This window comes from Patiria miniata, unplaced genomic scaffold, assembly GCF_015706575.1.
Source record: "Patiria miniata isolate m_02_andy unplaced genomic scaffold, ASM1570657v1 HiC_scaffold_20, whole genome shotgun sequence".
In the NCBI taxonomy this organism is placed as follows: Eukaryota; Metazoa; Echinodermata; class Asteroidea; order Valvatida; family Asterinidae; genus Patiria; species Patiria miniata.
This window is the reverse complement of record NW_024037059.1, coordinates 3930803-3952525: the sequence shown is the minus strand read 5'-3', so window position 1 is coordinate 3952525 and position 21723 is coordinate 3930803. Positions and strand designations below refer to the sequence as shown.

General features: G+C 41.4%; 3 protein-coding genes across 3 annotated transcripts; 1 reads left to right on the top strand and 2 right to left on the bottom strand.

The window, feature by feature from the left end:
* Positions 1–1395: 1395 nt before the first annotated feature.
* Positions 1396–6344, bottom strand: LOC119727096 (acylglycerol kinase, mitochondrial-like). The gene is made up of 7 exons (XM_038198962.1): positions 6296–6344; positions 5713–5752; positions 5421–5503; positions 4429–4504; positions 3616–3839; positions 2468–2537; positions 1396–1479 (listed from the first exon to the last, which is right to left on the bottom strand). Exons 1-7 carry the CDS (start codon positions 6334–6336, stop codon positions 1396–1398), a joined length of 618 nt encoding a protein of 205 aa, XP_038054890.1. The 5' UTR covers positions 6337–6344.
* A 3236-nt stretch (positions 6345–9580) lies between these two features.
* LOC119727423 (major facilitator superfamily domain-containing protein 8-like) lies at positions 9581–18836 on the top strand. The gene is made up of 14 exons (XM_038199290.1): positions 9581–9720; positions 10275–10393; positions 10596–10616; positions 11107–11207; positions 11948–11991; positions 12219–12462; positions 13295–13408; positions 13878–14005; positions 14258–14411; positions 14930–15065; positions 15684–15815; positions 16460–16578; positions 17046–17386; positions 17776–18836. The coding sequence occupies exons 1-14, from the start codon at positions 9604–9606 to the stop codon at positions 18160–18162; spliced, it is 2157 nt and encodes a 718-aa protein (XP_038055218.1). The 5' UTR covers positions 9581–9603; the 3' UTR covers positions 18163–18836.
* Positions 18837–18993: 157 nt separating this feature from the next.
* On the bottom strand, positions 18994–21723 carry LOC119727424. Its single transcript, XM_038199291.1, has 2 exons — positions 21109–21723; positions 18994–20789 (listed from the first exon to the last, which is right to left on the bottom strand). The coding sequence occupies exons 1-2, from the start codon at positions 21489–21491 to the stop codon at positions 20180–20182; spliced, it is 993 nt and encodes a 330-aa protein (XP_038055219.1). The 5' UTR covers positions 21492–21723; the 3' UTR covers positions 18994–20179.

The window sequence follows — 21723 nt, the reverse complement described above, 5'->3', positions numbered from 1 at the left end:
GTCATAGTTTCCTTCCACTTCCCCTGGTATACTTTTAACATACCAATGGTCACTTGACCAATTTTGACTCGCTAACAGCATGGCTCAGAGTGCATGTCTGTATAGGAGATTTAATATGCAATACATTGTATATGATGTTACTCTAATATGCACATGACGTATACGAGGTAATGAATACAATTCTAAATAATGAAAGGTTTGCGGAAACACCATGTGCGAATAATTTCTCAACTAAGAGAATGGTTCTGAAAAGAACCAGAGGTATAAACTCGACGTTCCGGTCAGTATGCTCTGACCGTCTTCAGGAGAATACAATTCTCACGGACAAGACAGTGACCGTTTTTATCTAATGCAATTACAGTGTCCCAGACACGATATGACAAGTTTATATCTAATAGAAAGAAATGTTATCAAATAAATTAGCAACTTGTCTGAGCTTGAAGTCTGGGCAAGGAATAACAGCAACAGTACAAGCTGGACTGTCGGGGTGTATTCATTTTAGAGAATTTTGAAGTTCAATCAATTGCAAAGGATAGGAGGGGAAAAAAGAGCGCACACGCCTTCCACTCGCAGACTACACATCACGTAGCATAGCCAGCACTTAAGCACCACTCTATGAGCCTCACCCACCACCGTCAAGGCAGTGGAAAGTGTGAAATGACAGACTCTGTCACGTTACACAAATACTTCCATCTATAGTGCAGATTTGTAATGACTCCAGTCAATTAACTCGAGTCCAACTCGAGTCACAATTTGGGCGACTCGACCACACACTGGGACTCGACTCGACCTTCCTGACCTAATGACTCGACTCGAGTCACTTCCCTAAAAAAACTCGACTAGGGTCACAAAATTCAGTGACTCGTTACAACTCTGCTATAGTGTCACAATTCAACGCTTATATACCAGCTTTCCCCAGTTCAAGAGTTTCAATAAATCTGGGTGTAAGTCTGCCAAGTCTGTGAACCACTTGCATTATGAATGGCTGTGCACTGATGATACAGTAAAACTAACATTCACGCTGTTGGGTACAGCACACAACACAATGTTCAACCCTAACCCCTTGGGCTCTTTTACTAGAAAACATCCTGAATCCTCAAAAAACCATCAATTTTACCATGCCAAAAATGTTAGTGGCCAGTGAGTCCATCAGAATCCACAAGTTAGGTGGGAGTAAATCTGTTGAGATCCTGCATCCGCTGAAGTCCCCCAACAGCTCAATATAGAGGTATCCTGAATTCATCAAAATCCTGCAGTTCCGCTAGGCTTACAATCCTGAATCCATCAAAATCCCCCAGTTTGTGCAATATGGAGGTATCCTGAATCCGCCGAAATCCCCTGAAACAGGGGTGTGGATTTTGATGGATTCAGGCACGTTAGGGTTAATAACGAGACTTACTTTGAGCTGAGTTGCCTTGCTTCTTGAAGAGGTCCCCACTCCAGATTGTTGACTGTGAAGACTTTTCTTCCATCTTCACCCTGAGAAACGTTTCAAGAAATGCCAACAAGGGTTAAAACAGTTTACCCACTTCTATTGGTTGAGAGCCCGTCACGTGGCCGGTTTTAAATGGTTGATAAAGACCGGCTGGCTGGTCTTAAACACTTTTCCAGTGTCACATGAAATTTGGACTCCTATGAAATCTGGTGACTTTTACCATTTTATTGGTTGAACGTTCACAATCCTCACTTAGGCATGCGCAATACTACCAGTGAGTCAGTATTTCATAGTCCTAAAACTCACAATACACTGGCACAGCTGTGTTCTGCGCCACATCACGCAGTACTCTATATGCACCACATCACGCAGTACTCTATATGCGCCAATCTCTATATAAGGAGTTGTTTACGACTACTCATGTGAGGGACATACCATAATATAGCTAGAGGGTGTGTCAAAAAACAATGAGTAAAAATGTTGAACAAAATTGGTGGAAATTTATAATTTTTGACTTGTTTTGATTTTTGGACCAAAAAGTTTAGATTTTTTTACCGAAAATGTATTTATGACTGGGAATAAATATGTGCTTGGCTGGTATTAAACACTATGCTTAAGACTGGTTGGAGTCTGGATGCTGATAATTACCCTCCCATAGAGACTCCAACCGGTCTTAGACATAGTGTTTAAAACCAGTCAAGCACATACTTATTCCCTTAAATAAACTCTGCCAGTTTAATAAACACTGAACAGATCATGTACAATATGCACAATATTTCAACATATTGTCTAGAGGTTGTCCACAGGACACAAAATTGGAATGGTCATATGAAGCGTTTATTTCCAAAACATGACATGTCCATTTTAAAAAGGCGAAAAACTTTGCAGACTTATAAAGCTTAACAGAATAAAGACAGTATAACAGCTGTTTCCAAACTTCATTTTTTGCTTTATTGTATTCTTTAAGTTGTGTTTTAGTATAAAACAGCTGTCAAAATTGCTTTTGTAAATTGCTTTTATTTTTGTTCTCACCTGTATTGCCATGACATCTATCGGTTCCGTTACCCCTCGGATGACCGCCATAGCTGCATTGCCCATCCACCTTGAAAGACAGAAAACAAGACAATTTCAAGGAGATCCAGATTTGCTACAAACACGAAGCAAAATGTAACTCAATTCTTCGTCCGGTACCCACTGCCCTATTCACGAACGCTGGTGACGTCTTATTTGAATTGAATCGCACTGAAATGAATTGAATTGGTTTATCAAAGGGACACTGGGTCTTGGAACAGCTCAATTGGGCTACGAGATGATGTTAATCGGAAAGAACATTTAAAAGTAGGATATAAACATCCACACAACTATCCTTTAAAAACTGGGCGTTTTTGTGTTATTCCTGTATTATGCGTGTGAAAACAGATTTCGGGGTCTACTTTTGCGACCCCATAAATTCGAGCTGTTTTGATGCTAGTTGTGATTTCATTCGTAAAGTGTTCGCCTTTTGCGGATGTTGAAGAAACCATATTTTTTTGCATTGGTGATTGGTCACCGCTGTTCCCGAGACACACAACGTGTATATCGTACACAGAGAATGACACGAAAAACGTACCGTATTCGTTCTCCGTTGTGTCCGATGTAAACAACCGAGGTTTTTTCGTCTTTTCTCGGGAACGGTAAGACATTAGGTTGGTTTCCCTTCAACCAGATGTTTGAAATAGGCTAAGTAAACAATCCAAAACATGAAATTTTCGGGGATTTCAGGACCTAGTGCCCCCTGGATGGTCCTTAGCGGCCACATACCGAATCGCAGACATATTTACAATAAAAAAACCACAATCTTATGTAAGAGAAAAAAGAGAAAAGTAAAGTCTGTCACGAGCTAATCTGGCCCATCAGGCCGGCATTTATCTCCGGTTTCAGCAGCACGAAACGACTGAGAATATTTCTACTCCCCCTGGATGGGATGCTATAGTCGCAGGTTACTCCCCAGCTAATGCTGGTACCCATTTATACTCCTGGGTGGAGAGTGGCCAGTAAAGGTTAAGGAGGCTCGCCCATGTGACAAACAGCTGGATTCGAACTCCTTACCCTCAGATCAAATGTCTGTAGCCAAGAAATTCGAACCTGGCCTTAGTCTCTTTTCCAGAGTCAATTTTTGTTAGTCTCCAATCAAGACTCACCTGACATCAGATTCGGCATTTGCATACAAGAACCTGGCCAAGCTGTTGGTGGTGCCAAGCGGGATGACCCCTAGGGGCCACCGTACGCTGACAGAGGCCTGATCTTCTCTGCGCAGGAGCCCCGTGACAACCTCCCCTAGAGTGCCGTCGCCCCCGGCAACCACGACAGCATCAGTGGTCTCCAGGTTACCAGCCTTGTCTTTGGCATTTCCTTCACTTTCTGTCTGCACACAACAGAAATAGAAAATAGACATACATATGTTTGAAAGCACTTTATACTTTTTGTTCGGTGTTTTCATAAAATTAAAAAGCCTGAATTACGGTTAGAGTATTGTACTCGTAAACAAAGAAGTTCACTTCTTACTTGAGGAAGTCGAGGAAAAAGTCCGAAAGACAAGTGCACCATTCATGACACAATTTAATCATGTCCACGTTTACTGACGATTTGACCACACAACTCCACTACACTAACGTACATGAAACCAGGGATTATTGTCTTGTTTCTAACAACTGCCAGTGAAATGTATCACTTACAAATGCTCTCTTCGCCATCCTCAAGATCATCATTGTGATTTTTAAAGACTTTGTGGGGGGAAAGATCGTCAGAAAGATCACAGTTTTGAAAATAAATATGAAAAAGTCGAACTTCCGATAAAAATCACAAAAGTTTCAACTCGGTGATAGGTTTAAGTAGTTAACTATGGTCCAGAAGAACTATCGGGGAATGCTCTGAATTCTTTTTTTGCTTCCTGACAAAACATACGGAAAGTTGATTTTTGAATGAAACATTACAGGTAGAGTCCATAAACTCACCTTGACAATTTCAACATCGATCCCCGCAAGGTGAAGAAGTGGGGCTGCGTTCTTCTCAAACAACTTCTTGGCTTTTCTAAAATAAAAAAAACAAAACAAAAACAAAAAAACATTATATTGATTTTATCTTCATTGTTTTGAATGGACTCCGTGCACGAGTACCCCCTTGATGGTTACAAAGGGAGAGTTGGGCAAGACTACTGGGAGGGACATTTGAACAGATTCCCGACTACAGCTGGGCGAGTAACTCGATTACTCGAGTACTTGTGAGTAGTTTATGCTTCTCATTCTACTCGTGGTTTTTCATCTAATCGAGTACTCGTCCTGGCGCGAGTAGAAGCAGGTACTAGCGAGTAGCAAGTTAGGGTTTAGGGTTCACGGCTTCATACGTCCCCTGCCAACAGGGAATCACTCCCTCCACCTATCTCTCTTCCTGGGATTCCATTTGTTCCAAAAGACCCCCCAAAATTCAAGTAAAAAATGATGCAGAATGTCGCACAGGATATCTCAGTGCTGAAGAATGGTGTGACCTGCTAGCAATTTGCTTGCAGGTTACTTCACGTCATACTAACGTATAATGTCATTTTTCTGCTTTAATGGGATTTTGGTTAACTACTCCAGAGTACTCAACTACTTGAGAGTAATTTCTTTGCGAGTATTCGAGTAGAAAAATCCACTTCTCGCCCAGGCCTATTCCCAACGTCGCCTGACGCTCATTCGAAGATGTCACTGTTTTGTGCACATTTTGAATATAATAATCGTGTGTTTTTTGCACCATATGTGAGCAAACCAGTATGAGCATGTGTTGTGTGCCTCCCTGCAGCTCTAGGAAGTGGTAAAAAAAAAGTGCCATCAAATATTTGCGCAACGAATTTACCACACAACCATAGAATGGTAAAACTTGACATCAAATCCAGCGGAATTTTTGCCAAGAAACATCACAAAATTTACTAAAATCCAACACTAGCGACACAACGCCAAACAAAACTCACCCCTTTTTGGCTGCTGGGTTCAAGATGACTGTGACTTTCCTGGGTTTTTCGGTCGCATACTTGACAGACTGTTGCCCGTATATCTACAAAAAAACCCAATTATAACCATGAAATCTACGAAATTGAAATGAGCATTTCACACACCTTTGCACTTTTTTGTATTGATCATTTGTATTATTTTGATGAAATCCCTTTTAATTAATGACATAATTAATATTTTGCAAATCTAAGTAACAACTATATTTTTCATTATTCATGTCTATGACATCACAGTGCTTGTTCCTGTACTTACAACTGCTTTCCTGCAGAACTCTTCCCTCAAAAGATTGGCCCTAGAATGGAAGAGAAACAACAGTATTTAAGTAAAATATCTGATTTTTGTAGAGGTCATTAGACTTTTAAAGGGAAAAGTCTGGTGATATAATCATACAGAATGTATATATTGGCATTTTAACAGGGCTATCGTTACGGCATTTGACCATTTGGTTCCCTGACCTGACAGTATTCAACATCGGGATCATTGATCGCAGTAATTTTCGAACCAAAAATGACTGCGATCATTCTGCGCGCGTGCACGTTTCAAGTGTCAGGTTGGCTCAGTTCGGAAAGGGCATATTTTTCATCATTTTTGCCGAAAAACCGACAGAATCCACCAATGTTTGTTTGGTGCACATAACGTGAGTATGTCATGAGGTATTGTACGGAGTTTAGGGGCAAACTGTGCAGCGGTTCTGTGAGAAATAGCTTGGTTGTGATGGACGTTTTTGTACTTAGGTGGTGTTTTGTAGAGGCAAACAGTTTTGCGGGGTAAGCTGCCTATGAGGCTCCACTTAATGGAGCCTCATAGTTCTAGGAGTACCACATAGTACCAGTACCAGCGCACTAGTTGCGAGACTGTGTGATTGGGTCCCTCCATCCCGCCCCCTCCCCCCCCCCCCCCCCCCCCGTGAAAGTAAACTGCTGACTAACGCCGCTCAATGTATTGTCAATGATCGGAACATGTGCACAAGTTGTCGTTGGCTACAGGCTAGAAATCATTATTTTTTTATGGGAAAAGAAGGAGATTCTTTAAAAAAACGAGGCAGATCTAACCTATATCTGTCATGAACAAAATAGACTCCCCATCCGGCCAAGATTGCAGCCGCCGTGGACTTTTTCCAGTGGTTTCTGATCGTCTTTGCAACTTTAACTATGCGCGCGGCCATGTTGCTTTTCCACCACGTGTTAACTGTTGAGGGCGCTGTTACAAACACATGAGGGCGCGCGATAGAAGGGCTGGTGAAAAAAAAATTACAAAAAAATCAGCCGACGCGACATGTACGTACTCTGAAGAGATGGAGACAAATGTTGAAAATTTTTCACAAGACCTGTGGTATATTTTTTACATCCAAAGGAAGTTAGATTTATCAAGCTTATCAAAATGCTTGAAATAAACTTTGACCAATAAGAAACTGTGTTCATGGGGACGCGCTTTGCATTATGGGTGGAGGTTGAATAATGCCCGGGGCTAACGTCAAGGGATTTCTTTTTGGGATAGCGAAATTTGAGTGATATCACTGATAATTGCTGATTGGCTCGATGAGAGTGTCCCCGACCTGCTGGCACTGATCTGAAAATAAATGTCGGCAAGTATTGAAGAATTGCTTCCGATAACATGATGTAGGTGAGAGTTCAAGATTAGGATTTATCAACATGATGTACACACTGTGAGTAAAGTTTGCCTAATGTTTATATTGCATCCATGCAATGTATGAACTTTGATCACCTTTCAATGATAATAATTATTTTAGCAGAATCATGGAGAGTAATCAGAATCAGCAGTCGATGCTTCCCAGCATAGATTGGGACTGCCAAATCAAATTAAGCCAAAAGTTCGCGGTTCTAGCCCTCCTTCAGCCACCCCTGAGTCCTACATAGTGAGAAATCCTTAATTTACTCCGGGGTCTCATTTCAACTGAAAACGGCAGGCTGTTCACGTTAATTCATGGATATAAATAAGTGTTAGGCCTAATTGGAGCGGGGAATTAAGGGGACATCCCCATTTATCTGTAACAAAATCGCAAGAAGAGTGTGATAAATTATTATGTGGTTTTTGTAACCCAAAAATTACCGCCCCTTAAGAAACTGCAGGGCTCAACTTCAGGTTTTAAATCACCCCAAAAAACACATTATAGAATGGTTTAGATAATGTTCCTATCTCCAGGAAAGTGAACGCCGGCGATTCTTCATTTTGCAACGCAGTGCAAAAGGAATAATGTGTTTGTGCAAATAGGCCTATCAAGATATTTTTATATATTTTTTTGTCAAATTCGTTTACCTATTTTTATGTTTTAGAAAGTAGCGAATATATATCTGGGCACGTTTTTAAGGTCTTTTTTCAATTGCTAAACGAAAGAAGTAGATTTAAAGCAGTTTCATCGAGTTCTACCAATTGCGATGATGTTAAGATTTTTTTTTTATTGTAAATAAGGTGGAGGTTCGTAGCTGCCACATAGCAGGACAGTAGTGCCCCGTAACCTCCAATCACCCGAATGCAACAGTAAAGTTTACTGTGCCAAGAATAATATCCCCGTGTAATCCTTTGCGGTTTAGAACTCCCGAATCATAAAGGCAAATAGAGGTTACGTAATCGACTGATAATTCAAACAAAAATATTGCAAAAAGGCCGATAAATAGATAGCAGAAGGTCATTTTTAGAAATGGTGAAATTCTGGCTATTCGTGTACAGAGTAAGATGAACTCTTGGAATCCGGTGACACTAATAGGGAAAGGTCATTCGAAGAACTCTAAGTGAAGGTAAACCGCATGATAAACAAGTAAACTTTAACACCATTTTAATTTAAATTCTAATAGCATAATGTTATTCATATACCGTCAAGAGTATGGGTATGGTCAATTGACTGTAATTGTTTCGAGTTTTCGTATTTTAAACATAATCTATTCATATTTATTTGAATAAGTTTAAGAAAATTAGCAATTAACCAATATTCCTCAACTAGGATTTTGCCCGCAATAATTTATTGCAAAAAGGCCTATACTGACATTATTTAGTTCTAAACCCAAACATGCCTCATTTACTGACCCTGTAAGATCATTACAAATGTATTATAAGTTTTGCCAAGAGTCGCGTGTTAATTTCAGTACTGTTTTGAAATACACTGTCTCTTTCTTAAGGGTGATAAAAAATAAGGGATTTTGGTAGTTGACAGGAGCCAGTCTGTACGTAAGTCGCGCGAGTGTGTCGGCTCATTTTATTTTACAACCTCACCGCATCATCTCACAGGGCGAGAGCAAAGTCCACAATATCCTTATCACCGCATCAAAGATTATCTCGGTAACAACTTCAATATATACCGCACCCTATGAATAGAATTCTCCATTATAACGACTGTCAGCGATCGCTTTGGTGGTTTAATGAGAACAATAACACCTCTTGAATTAGTTTTGACACGCTGGGAATTTATGGCACGGTAGGGAAATTACTGGAACAACTCGGCGGCAGTAAAACGAAGATAAGAAACACAACAGAAATCCTCGGAAAAGGTGAGATGATTGTCTAGACTGAGATGATGATATACAAAATATTGTGACCGCAAACTTGATACTTGAAACAAATGTCTTTGTCTTAGTTTGTGTTGTCTTTTGTTAAAGAACATGTGCACATTAATGTCCCCATGTAAATTAAAGGAAACATTTTGTTTCATCTTAAAGTGAAAAAAGTATTAAGTTCAATGATATTAAGAAACTGAAACGTAAGGATAAACTGGTTACTTACGCGGCAAACGTAAATGAAATGTGGTGTTGAACTTAACATTATGGTGTCATGTATATACAGTTAAAACAACTTTTTTTGTTCAAATGCAAGGTCTGGTACGATGAAATATTCCTAAAGTTTCTTCCCTCGTACAACTTATTGTGTATCCCCTTGCCATAATCCGGATTTTCTAAATCTGAAGATTTATTTAAATTCAAGTGAAATTTCGGCAGATCCCTTTGTTCCTTTGTTCTGTTTTGTGTTGTTTTGTATAGCCGCCATATTGAGTGGTCTTTCGCTTGTCGTTGGCGACTGTGAAAAAATAGGGAAAAAGGTAATTGATTTGCCTTTCAAACTGTGTTCAAAGTTAACTGCTAAAACTGTGTTCAAATTCTTCCGCGTACAGTTGACTTTACCGAGGCAGTCACAATGAGCGCCCCGAACAGCCCCGCCATGTCCCCGTCGCATCACCTGGCGGTCGGCAGGCTCCGGTCCGACAGTAGACGGTCGCGGGCTCCCAGTGTACTGGACAGAATGGCAGAAAAGGTACCAGACATCTTCTTTCATTCTGCTTCATAATCATCACAACTTGCGATAAATCTGTTCCTTTCGCATGAGGAATGGCAGTTGGCCTACTATACGTTGTAAATGTTAGTGGGTAAAAAGCGTCGTATAGGCCAACCATAATTAACCAACAGGACAATTGGTATTAAATTATCTCAATTTTAGTTATATCCATTAAATGTTTCAATATGGTGGAAGAATTGCCAAAAGTGATGAGGCAATTTATATTTTCATAAATACACATGAGAAACAATTTCCTATTTTTATTTAAATGTGTAAAGGACAAATTGTAGCACTAAAAACAATGAAAAAGCATTAAAAAAGTGAGTTACACTGTCGCCTTAGTGACTAATCAAGTACAAATAATTACAATGTATCTTTTAAAACTGTTTTCGCAATCCATCGAGAAGTGAGTTACACTAATTTACAGTGAGCAACAACCATAAAACATTTCAGCAGTATACTGTTGAGAATGAGGCTAGCGGATTATGCATTTCAACTCGCATTATTATGTGAATTCATGTGAATTTTTGCAGATAGGTGCCGATATGACATTGGCTGCCGAGTACTACGAGCCCACACAAGGGACCCCGGTACCAGACCAGGAACCGCTGCCAGAGATCGATCAGGTGTCAGGCAAGAAACTCTCAAGAAAGTAAGAAATGTTTCCTTAATGAAGATCTTCTTTCAACAATTACAAGTATTTTTTTTGAACAGTGTTTATTCAAAACGGCCATTAAAGAACATTTCAGGTTCCCCGTCAATCTGAGCCGGATTCGCATACGATTATGTAATTAAATAGAAGAAGCAGACAAATATTTCATATCTTTTTTGGTCTCTTTCTTACTTTATTCCAGGCAAAGAAAAAAACTACAAAAGTAAGTACCTTTTAATATGTAATATTAACTCGCACATCTCCATCATAGTATATTTTAACAAAAGATGCCCAAAATCACAATTCCTTGTTGATAAATCGGATCCACACTTTTTTTCATACATACAGGGTGAGTAAAAAAAACCGAAACCTAAATATCGGAACTATTGTTTACGTGAAGTTCTGCGTGTAGCACTTTCAAAATCTAGGATATGAAAGCCCAATTCATAAGCTTTCTTTTAGTACAAGAATCATTCAAATCACTTATGTACTTTTTAAGTTACGGAATGAGTGATTTGAATGATTCCTGTACTAAAAGAAAGCTTATGAATTGGGCTTTCATATTCTAGACTTTGAAAGTGCTACATACAGAACTTCACTAAAACAATGGTCCCCACATTGTGTTTCGTGTTTTTACTCAACCTGTTGTGTTGTGTGCCAAGAATATTCCGAACGATGAGGCAAATTTTGAGGATGGTTTTCTTTCGATTCAGGGAAGAGACCATGAAGGAGACAGGAGAGACGTCCAAGGAATATGACTCAAGATGGACTTCCATCTACATTGTCTTCCTCTGCGTCTTCCTATCAGGAACCGGTCAGTATATTATAAACAGTTTTGGTGAAGTTATATTCTTTAAACCTTTCACACAAAAAAGACTGAGCTTTTTAATCCATTTTGTTCTCCATTAACTGCCCTGTAATCGATTGTTACATCGGATAAACCAAAATTGTGTCATGACTTCAACATAAGTCTGTTCAAGTTAGGCCACAGGAGCTATACTTAAATGCCCCATGCAATGTAATTTGTTTAATGCAATCCTTGAAGATGCACCTTTGTTTCCCATTTAACCATATTTTCAATTTTGTGTTGCCATTTCCAAGGGTAATTTGGTGCCTTTTTGGTTTTCAAACTGATGACAATTTCCATATTCATGTCATTCCGGGCAGAAACCTCAATATGATAGCTACTTCAACACCAAAAGTTGCCAGAATTTTGGATATTTTTCTGTCGTAAATGTTCTTTTCTTTTGGTGATTTTTTTTTGTGTCAGTAGGGCCTACATGGCAGTAAGCCAATAACATTAACCAAAAAGTGATGTAAAATATTGTTCATACATTTGAGAACAGTAGAAAGAAAAATTCACTTCATGACCCTTTAATTTTGTGCAAAAGTGTAGACCTATATAAGCCATGTTAGAACTGACATCATTTCAAAAGAATTATACACACTATTCATTTCATTTCACATTAAAAAAAATGATAGTGCCAATTCACTGTGTTTTTTGAAATGGTCGCTGTAATGTTAACAATATTATTATGGCATTATCCCCAACAGGTTTCTCTTTGATTCTCCCGTCCGTGTGGCCGTATTTACAGCAGGTAAGCCCTAAATTAAATGATTACATGCATGCTGACATTAAATATGTAAAATATACAAACCTAAATGGACATGAATTACAATCATCACAATGTGAAATCACAAGGCAAACTTTGTTACAAAATTGACACAAACGACAATGATAATTATGAAGATACATGTCCACTATATAGCTGTTTACAGCAAAGACTTTTTTCGCAATTTGAATGTTGTTATTTTGTAATTTCAGGTGGACTCGACCAGCACCACGAATTTCCTGGGGTTCACGGTGGCGTCCTTCGGCCTGGCCCAGTGCTTCGGCTCGCTGCTCTTCGGCTGGTGGGCGGACTACTTCAAGTCGGTCAAGCGGGCCCTCATCTACTCGGCGGGGCTGACCCTCATCGGCAACCTGGTCTACTTCGCCGCCGACTTCGTGCCCAACAACGCCCGCTGGGTGGTGATGGCCGGCCGCTTCTTCATTGGTCTCGGTGCCGGTAAGTTCGAAATCGTTAAAAAATCTCGATGATTCGTCATCCACCAGAACTTGCTGCCTCCCCAGTAGATCAGAAAATTCTAGCCAATGACATCGCACGTGTCCATCAAAAGGAAGCCTCTCAACACGAACCTATTACGAAAAGCAAGAATGCATTTTTATAATAAATAATACATATTTTTTTTTTATACGTGCTTGCAAACGCACCCCTTGGCAAAATCGCTCCTGGCCAAGCTGACCTACATACCAACCATCGAAGGGTTATCGAGTCAAAATGATTAAATGCCAAGTCGGATCACATGACAGGAATGATAAACGAAGTACATTTGTCGCAGCTCGCTTGAATAGCTTGACACTAAATTCGGCACTAGATGACATGTCATCGATTTGTGATTGACTTGTGACGCCTTGTGATATCTTGTGATGTATAATGATTGATTCGTGATGCCTTGTGATTTTTGTGACGACTTGTGATTGACTCGTGATAACCTGTGATGACTTGTGATTGATTTGTGATGTCTTGTGATGTTTTGTGACGTCTTGTGATTGACTTAGGATGACCCAAGAGGCCTTGTGGTGCCTTGTGGTGTCTTGTGATGTCTCGATTACAACCTTGATAAAACTCGACCCAACTCGTTCCATTAGGCCTACGCAGAGGCTTTTCCAAAAAAGTCATCAGCTTAAATCGTAGCTGTATATCGTATAGGCTAACTTTCTTGACACGTGTGTTTTCATCTTTGGAGGAGATTCAATGTTCATTTTTTTGGAGCGTGACAGTTTGTCTCTGTCTGTCTCTGTTGATGTTGCTGAAAACCTTTTTCTCCCCCTTGTAGGTGATGTTGCACTTGGACGTACCTACGTAGCCTCAGCTACCACCGTCCGTGAACGCACAGACGCCGTGGCGCTGATGAGCGCCTGCATCTCAATCGGCTACATCACCGGACCACGTAAGTTTTTGTTTTTGGTCTCGAGAGTCTTGGGGTAACTTTCTTTGTCACTACAGTCATAACTGCATTCACAGTTGGAGGTTTTGAAACCTGGTCTTCATCTCGGGCTTCGGTATTTATATGTCGTTTCAGAATCATTAAGAAGCTTATAGTTTCCAAACCTAACTCATATTTGATGTTCCCGAAGTAGTACATGGACCCATACTAAACAGGAGTCCCAATTCAGGGGACCTTACATCTACGGTGGCCGAAGCCGGAAGATCCACAATATTCCTATATCATGACTATCTGTTTGCACACATCTTTCGGGTCCTGCGTAATCGTCAATAATGGTGATGACAATAATGGACACATTATAATGTTGTAGGGCAATACACCAACATTTACGACAGGAGCAACCGACAGAAATACTTCACAACAGTCAATGGTGTTGACACTCTTACTATTTTCTTTCACTTATCCTCTGTAGTGTTACAAACTGCCTTTGCAACCATCGGCTACCCTGGCTGGGCGTTTCTCAACATGTACTCAGTGCCCGTCTTGTTCAGTGCCGTGATTGGGGTCGGAAACATCGCTCTGCTGGCCGTCAAATTCAAGGTAAATCCAGATTCCCCCTTTGTAGACACTTTTCGCTCACCTCACTTGATTATTTTAATTGTATTTTTGGTCTTTTTTTTCATTTTGGTCTCTGAGATTTAATATCGAAACCTCAGTTGTCAATAAAGGCATCACCCCTGTCATTTTAAAATAGTTCATCATTAAACTGTCACCGTTGTCATTGCAATTATCTTCGTCGTCGTCACGTTGATTGTCAGTTCGTAATTCTCTCTCACTTCTCTCCCCTCTCAGGATGCTCCGGTGGCTGACAGACTGAACGCCAAGGCAGAGGAGGCCAGGAGGAAGTCCAAAGCAGGAGACAACCTGGTCAGCAAGGAGGATGCGGACAAGATACAGATGGCTGTCAACGGGCTGACCGCAGACAGTAATCACAACAGTGGAGACGGTAGGTTATTATTACTAATCATTTCTGGCGATGAAATCACTCACTCATCTGCATAGACAGCATTAGGTCCGTCGCGCCGATCTCCTGTGCCGGCGTCCTATTCAGCCTCATTTCACCTGCAGTCAATCTAGCTAGGCCGTCCGAGTTGTTCCGACCACGTTGATCTTGGACGGTCATGATCAAGGATTCCTAAAAGGAGGGCATGTACTCTAAAAGGTCCCTGGTGAGATCGAACAAGGTTTCCGGGTAATATTAACCCAGAAATGAGTCAGAGAAGTGTTTGGACCCGGAATTGTGTCAATTTTGACCTGAAAAGTGTCCATCCAAACAGACCCCGGAATCCCGGTCAAGGTATATTTTTTTTAGAGTGTGTAGCTCACAATCCTGAAGACATCTGTAAGGAAGACAATGAAGAACTGTTCAGTTTAGTGGTGGAAGGAATACCCTAGAGGAATATTCGAATGCGAAGTGTTTTTTTTTCAAATGTATTCAAATCTAAAGCTTCTGTCTCTATACAGGTGAGAAACGAGGGAGCACCGCTAGCGAGTGGAGCCAGTCATCCGAGGAAGACGGAGCCAAGCTGGACGTCGTGGCCGTCATTGTTATCAACATCCTCTTCTGCGTTACGTCATTCATCTTCTCTGCACTCGACACGTGAGTCCAAGTCCAACACTTTTAAACATTCACTGTTGAGCCAGTGATCGTGTAAATATCGGTTAACACTCAGTTCTATTCCATTGGTTCCATCGTCCCGAAACTGATGACTAACCATCAGTTCATGGAAGTGGTCATAAATGGAAGTGATCATAAATATCTTATAGACCTCTGAGATCGGTTAGACATTTTGTTCTCAGACTTGACTGTTTGCTGAAGGCTGGCGCCATTTGACACGGATCTCAGTGCCTACAAGTTGCAACAACAAAAGTGTTAAGTTTGAAAGTTTCAGCAAAATTTTGGCAAAGCTTATGCATATTTAACTCCTATCGCAGCATCACACAGTGCATTGATCATACCAGAGCATTGCTTCAGGTTTGGGTAATTCAACAATCTCAGAGCATCACAATTCAATCACAAAACAGTCACAAGACAAGGTCGTAAGTAACAAGGGATGACCATGAAACCGGAACGTCTCCGTCACAGATCATCTGAAAAGCTTGCAACTTGACTTGGATTGGAAGACTTGTGATTGCATGACTGTATAAAAGTAATTCGCATATGATGTCTTAGAAGGAGATTATTTTTGTGTTTTTGATAACGCGTACCTTTTATTAGTGTTGGCACCGCCCTCGTGATGGACGAGTACGGTTTAATCCAAGACAAGGCCATCCTGTATCAGGGACTCCTGCTAGCATCGGTGGCCTTCCAGTTCATCATAGTCGTGCTGCTTCTCAAACCCCTGAAAAAGTAAGTTAGATTGCCAAAAATGAAGATTTTACTTATCCTTGAAGATAAGATGTAGATGAAATGAATAAGAATTATTTTCGTAAGTAAGTGAGGAGGCTCAATGTTTTAATCGCTATACTAAACGTGTATGACGTCACGCCAAACCCACAAAAGGTCCAGATAGCCACTGCATCTTTTATGATAAAAACTCCTTTACAAACATTTACATCTGGATGTGAACATCGTGTATGCATAATGTCTGTGTAATGGTAGGCCCTGGAGAAAAGTAGGACAAAGAAGATTTTCTTTATCACAAATGGTTTTAGCGTTCACCGTTACCGGCTCCAAAACGTTATCGGTACAATATAGTGCAACCGAAGTTCAATTCTGAAAACAAGTAAATCAGAGTTCGAAAAAATCTATGAGCACTCAGTAATCATAAGGTATAATGTGTACACGTTTATCATTTCATCCTTACTTTGCTACGAAGAACCGCATTGAAATCATCTTTGTCAACAAATACAACTTTATTATCCCCTCTGAATGCGGTCACAAATACTAAATGCGGTTATTGCATGATTCTTTTGTCCTCTTAACGACAAATGCCAATGCTTATTGTTCCGAGTATCATTTAAGTAACGATCGCCTGATTTGATCGTACACAGAATCATGAGCGAGCGAGCCATCTTCCTGCTGGGCTTCGTGATAGCCGCCATCGGTATCTTCGTCATGCTGCCGTGGGGAAACACGTTCCTCTCGGACATATCGGCTCAGGAAAATCAAGGTACGGTTCGCGACAACCGATCAATCATTTCAATCGGTTGGGCGATCGATGAAAATTAGTTAATATTTAAGTTTGATGATGTGACTGAGTTGCCAGTGAATTCCAAAGAAAGTCAGGATGCGATGGGCCTCACTCACGAGGTTATTTTAGATCGTGGTCCCCAAATTCATCACTGGTTTCCAAAACACGAGATACGGTTTGCTATGAAAATTTACCCATCTTTTGAACCATCTTAATATCTGCTCTTCCGAGATTAAACACACTCTTCGCTCAGTTTGCCTCACTCTGACAAAAAAGATTGATAGCTCACGAATAAGGCATGTTGCCTCAGTGTTGAAGATGTTCATTTTGGTTACCTCTTCACCAAGTTGTAAAGCATCATCTTCAATATAGATTACTGCATTTTTTCCATAATCAACATATAAGTAAAGGACTTAAGTTCAACGATGTTATGTCATATTTTCCAGCTTTATTCGACGAGTATCTGGGTGGGGTCAACCCCTGGCCTGAGATTTGCGGCGATGCCGAACCCGCAGGGGCGCTGTCAATGTCCGCTCACCAGCCGTTCTCGATCCAGGGGGCGGGAGGCGAGCAAGCCGTGGGCATCCTCAGCGGTCCCGTGGACGCGGGTACCAGCAACCTGACCTACGGCGTGTGCTGGGAGCTGTACGAGTGGTGCTGCCGGTCGCCAAGGATTTACATCTCGCAGTATCTGATTGGCTTCCTGCTGTCGATGGGCGTGTCTTACGGATTCTGCTTCATCATGGCGTCCACGATCTACTCCAAAGTGCTCGGGTTGAAGAACCAGGTAAGAGGCCCGTTGTATACTTCTTAACCCGAGCGAATGTCAGCTCCTTGTTTTATGCTAATTTTTTTTAAAAGGCTTTCGTGATAATCAGACTGATGGAAATGATGAAGAAAATTGCGTGCTTGACAAAAAAATTATCAATTATCTTCACTTAGGCATGCGCAATACTAGCAGCGAGTCCGTATTTCATAGAAATCTAAATTCACACTACACCGGATCCTTTAACACGAGGTCAAAAGTTTGGCACTACATTTTTGTCTGGACAAGAAAGTCTTTCATATAGTTTACTCTCAAGATATAGGATAAAGTCGAAGTCGGAGATCAAGGCGAGGAAGTTTGGGAAATGGCCCCAGTCACAATTTCCCCCACTTTTGACTTTGCATTTTCAGGGCAAGATGATGGGGTACCTGACCGCGGCCGGCTCCCTGTCCCGCATCATCGGACCCATCTACATAGGGCAGATGTACGGGGCCTTCGGGCCTCGGCTGTCCTTCGCCATCATCCTGGCCATGCTGATCGCCGCCGTGTTCCTGTGCACATGGTTCTACTCTCGCCTCGTCCCCTTCGGCATGAGGGAGCTCTACCAGGTTCACTACTCGGACATGGAGGCGTATATGGCCCGGAAAAACAACCAGGGGGAAGAGCAGGTTGGGGAGGGGAAAGGGGCTGGGGAGAAGGAGGGGAAGGCAACGGCAAACGGGGAGGGAAAGGCAACGGCAAACGGGGAGGGAAATACTGGTGGCACTTATATCTCAATCGAGGACACAAATTTGTGAACAAAGAATATAGTGCGTGATAGACGAATTTCAAATTGCCGCTGAAACCAAGGGCCTCGGTGCTGTCTTTTGTTGAGAGGATTAAAAAGAAAAGGTCCTCAATTCATACAATGGCTTAGCACTGAGAGCCTCGGTTGCAATACTAATTTAAAATTCGTCGATTGGTTGTAATTTATGAACGCATGAGGGCGCTGTATTGTCGCCATTTCTGGGGCAATAACAGCAGAGTTTTAAACGTACATCGAAGCAACTGAGTAATTTTTACCCTCAATCGGAGAATGAAAGATTGTGTAAAGGGTGATTTTTTAATTATATGCAACATGTTAAATGTACGTTAATAACCTCCCATTTAAATCTGTGTACACCCAGAAAATGGTGTCGTTATAAAGCGCCCTCATTTCTTCCCTGGAATTTTATATCACTGCGCAATCATGAAAGATAACAATACTCAGTTTCCCGGAGATTAGATCCTCTTTTTAAAAAATTAGCAGTCAAACGTGCACCTGTCGTCGATTAGGCATTTTTTAAAATTTTTTTTTAATTTTTTTTAGTCAATTCCTATAGTTTGAGTGCATTGGAAATTGTATTTATTTGTTTGTTGTATCAATGGTATAGTGGACAACCCGTAAGACCATCAACTCAAATTCTTTAATATCAAATCGATGAATAACAATTTAAAAACACCCACAATCTTATTTCTGTATTTTTGTATATTTTAAGTTTTCCCATTAATTATAATGTGGGAGGCAGAGGCCGGGGGGGGGGGGGTTGAGGGGGGGGGGGGGGGATAAAGAACACAACAGAATAATATCACACCTCTGTATACTTCAATTTACTGATTTTGTTATATTCTGTCTTTATTTCTCAATACGAATAATCTTGTACATAAAGTAAATTATAGATTTGGTAAGGATCTCGGAAATTTACTTTATTATATAAAATACACAAACTATTTCTTCTTAATCTATACCGCACATAATGAATACACCTTTTTGTTCATATTAGTACTTCGTAAGTTTTTGGCACTGGCTCATTGTATTTAGAGTTGTAGACAATAGCAGTAAAGCTAAATAATCGAGTAATAAACCGATTTTAATGTAAAAACAAACAACTTAATGTGCTGTTTTAACTGTTAACATATTTCAGAATATAAAGCAACCTTAATTATAAAGCACAAAAAGGATTTATTATAACTCAAAAGTACTTGGAATAGAAGTATGACCCTCAACCTTAATATGAGAGAGCCGATTACAACATAATACACAATAACCCTTTAGCATTCTGCTCACAAGGGTTCGCAATTTGAACCATTTACCGACGCAATTTTACATCCAACATACAATGCTTGCCATATCACGACTTAATTACACCTTTAAATTTATCTATTTACAATAAGTGTTGAGTGAGCTTTTTATTCAGTATTTGTGACACTGGGGTAATTTCTATAGCGTTTTACAGCATCAATAAGAAGAACTGACACAATCTGATTGACTTGATCAATAATTATTTACAAGTACAAATCGAGTTGGCCTAAAACTGCCATTCTTCCATCCAGTATGTTTCTCTCTTTTTTGTATTGGAAAAAGCTAAGTAACCTAATTAGCAATTACAATTCGTGATGTTTTGTCTTTCAAAATAGTTTACAGCATGAGTTAATATATCACGAAGAGAACTTTGGTCAATCTAATCTGAATCGTTAACCGTCGATGAGGTTAAAAAAATCCGTGGTATTAAACGGTGGTTAATCGGTAATATGCGTTTTACAGATGACTACCTTTTGTTTTTAATATACTACTTTGAATGTACTACGTACTACTCGTATAAGATTCCCCAAAACTGTAAAAAATGGTTATCCAAAAAGTACTTTTGAAAACAAATTTCTTTCCTTGCAAACGTAAATGAACCCCTTTAAAATTGTACACCTTGCGAACTTGAATATTTACAAGATTGTCAATTAAAAACGACAAGCAGTGTTACTAAGACAGGTTAGGTATCAGCATATCTTTTGACTAGTCTCCTACTCATCCTTCTCGCTGTCTTGGCCCTGTCTGTCGACATCAGCATCCATGCATTCATCTGCTTGGAATACCTCGTCTTGTATCTGGACCTCTCGCTCGCAGATTCCTGCGTCTTCGTCATTAGACTCGTCGCATGGTGGTGCCCTGACGGTCAGCAACCCGTCTGAATTCAAGATGGCAGTCATTCGGCATCCGTCGACCTTCTTCGGCAGGTTGCGATGTTCCACGAAGTACCTCCTGCAGCTTTCCGGACGCTGGTCAGAAAGACCTTGACTTCCTTTTCCCTTTGCTCCCACGGTGAGATGCCTGCCAGCCAATCTGACGATGATGTTCTTCTTCTTGTACTGCCCGAGGTCGAAAGTCGCTTTGTAGTCGGCGCCCGCTGCCTCATCCTCGCTGCTGCTGCTGCTGTCGCTGTCTTCAAACCAGTGATGGCCGAATGGTAGCTGGGATGCCAGACCGAATCCGTGACGCGGGGGACCACAACTCGGTCCGAAAAAGTGACCACCGAAGCCTCCGCGACCGAATCCACCGCGACCGCCCCCACCGCGACCTCCCCCACCGCGCGGACCCCACATGCCACGACCGAATCCACGAGATCCTCCCCACCCACAAGGGCGGATCCAGGGGGGGGCCAAAGGGGGCCATGGCCCCCCCCAAAACGAAACCAATTTTTTTTTTTTTAATGTGACATCGCAATAAAGGCAGGCAATGAGTACACCACCATCTTTTCCTAAAAAAAAATTGGTTAAAGTGGTCAGAAATTGCCTCAGATCGCACCACAGAGCATCTAGAATCCAAAAAATTTTCGGGGCCCTCACGGGCCCCGAACCCCACGCCGTAATTTTTTAGACCCACTTTTTTTGGGGGGACCAAATTTTTTTTTTGGCCCCCCCCAAAATTGTGTTCTGGATCCGCCCTTGCCCACCCATGTCTGCCACCGGGCCGTGGAAAGAACCTCTCTGGATGATCATCTCTGGATGGGTCTGTTCCGTCCTCCTCGTCCGAGGAATCCTCCCACCAGCTTCCCCGTGGGTCAGGCCAGCATCTCCGGCCGTGGCGCCCCCCTCCAAATCGGTGGTGAGGAGGAGGAGCATGGAAGAATCCCTCGTGGCCCGGAGGATGGTGATGATGCGAGAAGCGGGGATCACAATGAGGCCACGGGTGGGATTCCATGAAGCCAGGCGGGCCGTGGAAGCCTAGATGTGGTGGAGGAGGGGGAGAGTGGTGGTGATGACGACGATGATGATGGTGGTCGTGGTGAGGCTTGCGTCCACGAGCACATCCTTTATGTTTCTCATTTGGTGCCATGGTGAGCTGAAACTTCAAGACAAACGTTCGTCTCTCTGGCCGTACTCGTGGCTTGATTTGTAGAAGTCTACGGCGTAGCACTCAGCGTCCAGACCTTATAGATTCTACTGAAACTAACGATCGATAAATTCTCTCCGTAGAAATGACATGCACAGCTCAAATCGCTTAATTTAAAAAAATGTGTTGGGCCTTTTATATCATCGTGCCCCACAACGACTGCCATACGTTCTGA

Coding starts and splice junctions, on each gene's coding strand:
- LOC119727096 (XM_038198962.1), bottom strand. CDS start 6,336: ATGGAGGGACCCAATCACACAGTCTCGCAACTAGTGCGCTG. Junction 5,753..6,295: donor GTCTCGCAACTAGTGCGCTG/GTACTGGTACTA, acceptor CTTCCATTCTAG/GGCCAATCTTTTGAGGGAAG. Junction 2,538..3,615: donor AATGCCGAATCTGATGTCAG/GTGAGTCTTGAT, acceptor CTGTCTTTCAAG/GTGGATGGGCAATGCAGCTA.
- LOC119727423 (XM_038199290.1), top strand. CDS start 9,604: ATGAGCGCCCCGAACAGCCCCGCCATGTCCCCGTCGCATCACCTGGCG. Junction 10,617..11,106: donor CAAAGAAAAAAACTACAAAA/GTAAGTACCTTT, acceptor CTTTCGATTCAG/GGAAGAGACCATGAAGGAGA. Junction 15,816..16,459: donor CTTCTCAAACCCCTGAAAAA/GTAAGTTAGATT, acceptor GATCGTACACAG/AATCATGAGCGAGCGAGCCA.
- LOC119727424 (XM_038199291.1), bottom strand. CDS start 21,491: ATGGCACCAAATGAGAAACATAAAGGATGTGCTCGTGGACGCAAGCCT. Junction 20,790..21,108: donor CGGCCCGGTGGCAGACATGG/GTGGGCAAGGGC, acceptor CCGCCCTTGTGG/GTGGGGAGGATCTCGTGGAT.